We start from the raw sequence: 6292 nt of genomic DNA, 5'->3' as shown, positions 1-6292 counted from the left end.
AGAATTGCAAATGAGGAAGGTAGAATCCACAACTTTCCTAGTCTCTTGCCCAGGTCCTCCCGGAGGCATACAGACACCCCAGGAAGCCCAAGTTAAGAGAGCAAACACACTTTGAATATGATTCAAGTTCAGAGGGCTTCCTTGTCCCTCAAGTTTCTTAGGTTGCATTAAAATACCACCTTTTAAATCTGGGAGTCTGGATTGCTTTCCTAGTGGCCCAGTTCTTGGTTCTCAATTATATTATCTCTCAAACACATATCCGAGGGGGTTGGATACTTCCAGTTTTCCCCTTAGCCTTGTGTATATTTGGAATATGCAAGCAGGGTTTCCCATTCTTTTTTTTTTTTTTTTAGATTTTATTTATTTATTTTTCAGAGAGAGAGCGTGCACAAGCAGGCAGAGTGGCAGGCAGAGGCAGAGAGAGAAACAGTCCTATGTAGCACTCGATCCCAGGACCCTAGGATCATGACCTGAGCCGAAGGCAGTGGCTTAACCCACTGAGCCACTTGGGCGTCCCTCCCATTCCCTTTCTTAAACTAAGGTTTCCAAAGAGAGAAATAAAAGGTCTCAGATGGATGGATATATATCCTAGCATTTATTGCAAAATGAAGTTGAGTTCCCAATCTGGGAAAATAACAAAACAGAGTCATTTGACAGCTCTTTGGGGAAAAAATCCAGTCTTTGGGCAGGGTGGTGGAGGGACTTATCTAGATAAGTCTAGATCCGCTGGGATCATCTGCCCACTTACTATGACCATTCTTTTTCCATGGTTACGAAGGCGGTTTCTGTCTGGGAAAATCCTCAGCTTATGTTGGGCCCTGGTTTCCCCAGAGTTTTGTGGGGAGATTTTTTTTTTTTTTAAGTAAGCTGTGTGCCCAATGTGGGGCTTGAACTCACAACCCCAAGAACAAGAGTCACATGCTCTACCAACTGAGCCAGTCAGGCACCCCGAGAACTTTTAAAAAGTGCATACTCAGATGAAAAACCCAATACCCTAAAAAACCTTCCACTAGGGATGTCTATGGTCTCTGCCCCACTTATCTGTGTGAACATGTAGCTGGTCTTTCTGCAGCTAGCCAGCATCAGGTTGCTCTTTCAGAAGTCCAGACAGAACTCATAGTTTTTTGCTTCCATTCCCTCTGAAACTTACAGTGACAAGTACTTTGAGGGTCCCTCTGGATAAGATCCCCCCAAACCAAACTCCCCTCTAGCAAGCTGCAGAAGGACAGGTGCAAAGACCGGGAAATAACTTGCAGGAGGGAGGAGATGGGGTCTGCCCACAATAGAAGGCGAGGCTCCAAACTCAACTCTGCCCAGAATGCGCTGGGCAGGTTATACCTGGGCCTCCATTTCCCTGGAATTGCAGGTATGAAGGGCACTACAGACCAACCCTGTGATTTTCCAGTTGTTCTCGAATTCACTCTCTCTGAGAAAGCAACATGCCACCGAGCGAGGGAATCTGTGTGGGCGCTGTCAGGCGCTGGCCTTGCGTCCGGACCACGCGCGGCCCGGGGAGCTGGAGCAGTAGTACCTATTCACCACACGCCTGCACTGGTCACACCTGACTGTACAGCACCACTGGAATTTGCAGTTGCAGCTGCTTATGGCCTCAGTTCTTCTCTCTTCCACCTGCAGGCCGCACTCGGTACACAAGCGTCCACAGCTGCGCTGCTCCCACCGGGATGCGTTGCGGCCGTTCTGCAGACACTCCCGACCTTCTGTGCCAGAGACGCCCAGGCTGGAATTGCGGGTGCAGTAATCTGGAGACTCCTCTAGAAAGATCAGCTCTGCCTCTGCACTGGGAAGGAAGGCCTCAGCGGGTGCCCAGCGGCCCTCAGCGCTGTTGCCAGCCCTCAGCTGCCGCTTATCCATCTCAATTTTCAGGGCCCGGTCATACTTGGCCTTCAGGTAGTCCCCCATCTCCCGGAAGTCAGCCAGCTGCAGCCAGCAGGTCTGGATGCTGCAGCTCCCGGAGATGCCATGACATTTGCAGGTCCTTCTCATGATGGCTCGCACCGCCTTTAGAGAGAAAGAGAGAGAGGAGGACTCTGGGTAAGGAAGATGGAAGGCTAGCAATTAAACAGGATATTTTAGAGCTGTGCTGCTTAACTTTGGAGGAGCATCAGAATTCCCAGGGAGGCCTGTGAAAAACACTATTTCTGGGCCCCACTTCAGATCTTCTCAGTTGGCATGTTCGGGGGGGTGTAAAGGCGTTGGTTAGGGTAATTTTAAAGCGCCCTTGGGTATTCTTTGGGAAAATCGGGCAAATGTTGAGGAAGTTACAGGAATCAGGAAACCTAAGCTCTAGGCCCAACTCCATCACTTGTGTAGCTTGTTTCTCTCTCTCACTGGGATAAGAACGATCAAGAGTACTGTGGAAATTAAGAAAATATGATCTTTGGCACTATTATTGTCTTCAAGGTAGGGGCTGGTGAGGGTTTGGATTTGTCCTCTCCCAGAGGGAAGGGAGCTCATGCAGTCTGAACCCCTACCCCCAAAGCAATTACTCATGTGTGTAATTGCCTTGAAAACCTCTTCCCCTTGCTCTGGTCCAGGTCATCCAGGTATAGGTTCAAAGGGAAATTTTTATGCTCTAAGCTTTAATTCTAACTTGCTTCCAGATTTGAGTTCAGAATACTTCAGAAGTCTTGGGGGAGAATAGACCCGCCAAAGAAGCCTTGATCAGTCCCAATCCCTTGAAGTCCAGACAGATCTTAGGATACAGGTTGGATGATAACCACCTCCCCATTAATTTCCTAGAACACACAATTGAAATGGTTAAAATTTTAAGTCATGAGAGCAAGGCTTTGGTGTACTGTATTGTTCTGGGTTCTCAGAAACTTGCCTGTGGAAGGGGCTAAACCACAATGATTAGTGATAAGATTAAAGTAGAAAATCTGAATTTATGGCCTGGTTCTGATGCTTTTTAGTTCTGTTGCCTTGGCCAAGCCACTTGGCTCAGCCTGAACTGCCTTTGTCATCCAGAGAAGGGGATAGCCATCCCAGTCCTGATAGGTGGTGTAAGGATGACACATGGGTATGAGACAGCTCTTGGTAAGCTGTAAGTTGTAAGTGTTCACATGTGAGGTTCTTGCCAGTACTGACCCTGATAGTTCACTCACGGACTCCTATACCTACCAGTCTGCCTGCCCTGTTGTTATGAAGATTCATCAGGGCTCTAGCGTCCTTTCCCTTTTCCAAGCTGTCCACAAAGAGTTTGGAGATCCTTTCCCCAAATTCCACATTGTCGCTGCAGCCTCCCCAGATCCAGCCATGACCTCCTGCAGGGAAGGAAAGATTAAGTTCTACACATATTTCCCTGCTAAGTTTCAGGAGGAGTCAAGGTTACTTTGGCTAACATAGCTAAACCATCCCCCAAGAGCTCTAGAAGCGTCGAAAGCTGTAGGTGAGACCTGGAAGTAGAGGTGCTCAGAGTGGATGGGTGAGGTCCTTTTCACAAAGACAACTGCCCACCGTTCAGATACTTTCCATCTCCAGGCAATTAGTCTCTACAGCCTCAGTAAATGTAGGCATACTGAGCCTGGCCTAGGTGTTCTTAGAAGTTCATTGTAGCTCAAACATTCTGGAATTTTGCATCATTACCCTACAGTAGTCTTGTTAGAGCCATCTCCTCCCTCTTTGATGACAAATCTGAGTCTCCTAGATGGTCTACAAATAACTGAGTAGCTCTGGATTATGGATTATGGTTCTCAGCCTGAAATATGAGGGTTAGCTTTAAGCTCTCTGGTCTTCTCATTCCTAGAGGTCTTGTTGGCTTTAGAACTCAGTGTTATTTGGTGATCCTAGATTCATGGACCCAGCTCATCTCTTGGAAGTGTATAGGTCCAAGAGCTCCCACCAAGAAGTTGCTGCCAGCATCTAGGGCTTTGAGGGACCTATGTGTCCCTTAGCCTTTTCCTGGAAGATCTTAGCCTGCATGTAGCTCTGCCTCCCTCACTTCTTCCCACCCACATCAGAGAGTACAACTTACCCGTTTTTCCATTTTTTGACTCATCGCAGCCACAGTTTTCAAAATCGCCCATGCTACAGTTCTTGGTGATGGTATACATGACTCCTGCAGAGCTGATGGCATGAATGAAAGAAGTCTCCCTGGTGGCTTTGGAGAGAAAGAGGGGACTGGAAACTTGGACCCTGATGACCCAAAGGAGAGGCTGTAGAAAAGTAATTGTTTCTCTCCCTTGGTCCCTGCCCCTTTGGGTTTAAGAGGAGGCTCTTCTCCTTGAGAGAACAGTGTATGTCTTTCTAACATCCTTATGTCTTTCAGGCAGACATGACTATCCCCATGGGGATGGGGATGGTAAAATCCACACAGACAGTGATGGGACCAAGGGCACTCTCTTCACCATTTGTATTGGGACCAAGACTCTGCTCTCATGAAATCCTGCCTGGCCTTCTGTTCATTAGCCACTGCTTTTGTGCCCTTGGGCAATGGGGTCTCAGGGCCGTGGAGCTGGCTTAGGAAAGAGAGAAGGGCCTTTTCTTCCTTCTGACATGAATCAGGAACTATGTAATAATCATAATGATCGTGACTACCATTTACTGAACTTGTGTCTTACTAAACTTTTTAAAAAACATTGTCTCATTTCATTTCCACACACTTCCCATTCTGTCTGCATACCCCATGGGAAGACGCTTCTCTTCATCCATATCTTCTTTACTCTCTTCCCCCTACCTCTTCTCAGGAAACTTTCTATTATTTGTATATAAACGGCCTTTATGTGTACTACTACATACAGTTATAAAGAGCTGCAAGGTGCACGCACACACACACACACACACACACACACACACCACACAAGACACAGCTCAGAGTGATCTTTCAGCTTCTCTGTTGTTGGGATTTTATGACAGCTGAGCAGATGGGAAACTCCTTAGGGGCTGCAAACACAAAGCCCTTTACTTGTTTTTATTTCATGCAACTCAGTGCAAGGTAGGTGTATACAAACACACAAATACAGGCCTACATTTAAAAAATAGAGAAATAATTACATTTGTATGGAAATAGTGTTGTTTTCACCTCATTCGACTCTTACAGTACACCTGGTGTACTAAACATAGCTGGCCTTATTGACCCCATGACAAAACTGGGGTTGAGAGAGGATGTAACTCACTCTCAGGGTTTCACAGTAAGGAAGTGGCAGATGAGCAAATCACTGATACCTTTTTCATTTCACTGCGCATAGAGATGTCATACATACAACACATGCACATACTGTAAGCTCACCTCCATGCACATATGTGCAGGTGTGCAAACTTACCACTTCTCAGCCTGTTGTGAGTGGAGAGCTGGAGAGCATTTTCCGGGCAGTTCCAGCGTTCCCAAGCAAATTGGAACTTACACTCCTCAATGCCACTCTGGGCACCCAGGGCCACGCTGGTTGTGTAGGTCAGGTAGGCCTGGCAAAGGGAAAAGGGCTGTGAAGGTCAGCCCTGGCTCTGCTCAGTTCTTCTGGGGTTCGGGGGAATAGGCAGGACTCAAATGGATTAGCTCTCCAGGAAGGAACAATTATGGGTTCCTCTGGGTGGGGGACTTCTGGCCCTGTCTCCCCTCCCCTCTTTTCTTTCCCCAAAAGAGTTCCCTTAGGAACCTGGATGGGTAAAAACAGGAGCCAGAGACCATCCTACCTTGGGACCTGTTATCAGGAAATTGTTCACTGACCTATCAAAAAGAAAAAGTGAGGCAGTGGTGAATGGGGATGAGATAATGGGGGTTTCCTCAGTGGGGAGTGGGGAAGGTGGCACAGGGGAAGGACTTACCAGGCAGAGGCACTGAAGGTGGCATAGCATATGCCCACAGCTACCCTGAGCATAAACAGGTCTCCCATGGCCTTGATCACTCCCAGGGGACAAGGTCCAGCCCAGGGCCAACTCCAGAGAAGTGAGGAGAGGGCAGGATCCTTCTCAGTATTTATGTGGGGGAAATTCTGAATGGCCAAGGGGGAAAAATCAACAGCTTTTCTCATTTGTCCCTTACTGGCAGGGCTGCAGGAGGCCCTGACCCAATGGGGGACCAGGAAGGAAGGACTCAGCCCAAAGCCTCCAAGGAAAGCCCCGCCTCACCCCTCCCCACCAGCCCTTCTTCCCTCCCAGGCTGACAGAGGGGCTGAAGCCTTTCCCTACCCTTGAGGTTTCTTTCCTCTATAAATCAGACTTGTCTCTTCCAGCTCCATGGCTCATTTCTCAGAATCTTGTAGCCTGGAGCAGATGAGGTTCCCAACACTGAGGGTAGGTCAACAATTCCTCAGAGCTACAGTGTCCTCATCTGTCACTG

The 6292-nt window shown here is 48.0% G+C and overlaps 1 protein-coding gene across 1 annotated transcript; it reads right to left on the bottom strand.

Moving 5' to 3' along the window:
- Window positions 1-572: 572 nt before the first annotated feature.
- On the bottom strand, window positions 573-5885 carry WNT8A (Wnt family member 8A). Its single transcript, XM_047730410.1, has 6 exons — window positions 5779-5885; window positions 5647-5680; window positions 5280-5418; window positions 3992-4117; window positions 3139-3281; window positions 573-2019 (listed from the first exon to the last, which is right to left on the bottom strand). Exons 1-6 carry the CDS (start codon window positions 5844-5846, stop codon window positions 1474-1476), a joined length of 1056 nt encoding a protein of 351 aa, XP_047586366.1. The 5' UTR covers window positions 5847-5885; the 3' UTR covers window positions 573-1473.
- Window positions 5886-6292: the final 407 nt, after the last annotated feature.

This window comes from Lutra lutra, chromosome 5, assembly GCF_902655055.1.
Source record: "Lutra lutra chromosome 5, mLutLut1.2, whole genome shotgun sequence".
Classification (NCBI taxonomy): Eukaryota; Metazoa; Chordata; class Mammalia; order Carnivora; family Mustelidae; genus Lutra; species Lutra lutra.
This window is presented reverse-complemented; position numbering and strand designations above follow the sequence as displayed.

What these genes read in the sequence shown, in the direction of transcription:
- WNT8A (XM_047730410.1), bottom strand. Translation starts at nt 5,846, where the DNA reads ATGGGAGACCTGTTTATGCTCAGGGTAGCTGTGGGCATATGCTATGCC. An exon ending in TCCTGATAACAGGTCCCAAG is followed by an intron (nt 5,419 to 5,646) that starts GTAGGATGGTCT and finishes TCCCTTTGCCAG; the next exon opens with GCCTACCTGACCTACACAAC. An exon ending in TCACAACAGGCTGAGAAGTG is followed by an intron (nt 4,118 to 5,279) that starts GTAAGTTTGCAC and finishes TTCTCTCCAAAG; the next exon opens with CCACCAGGGAGACTTCTTTC.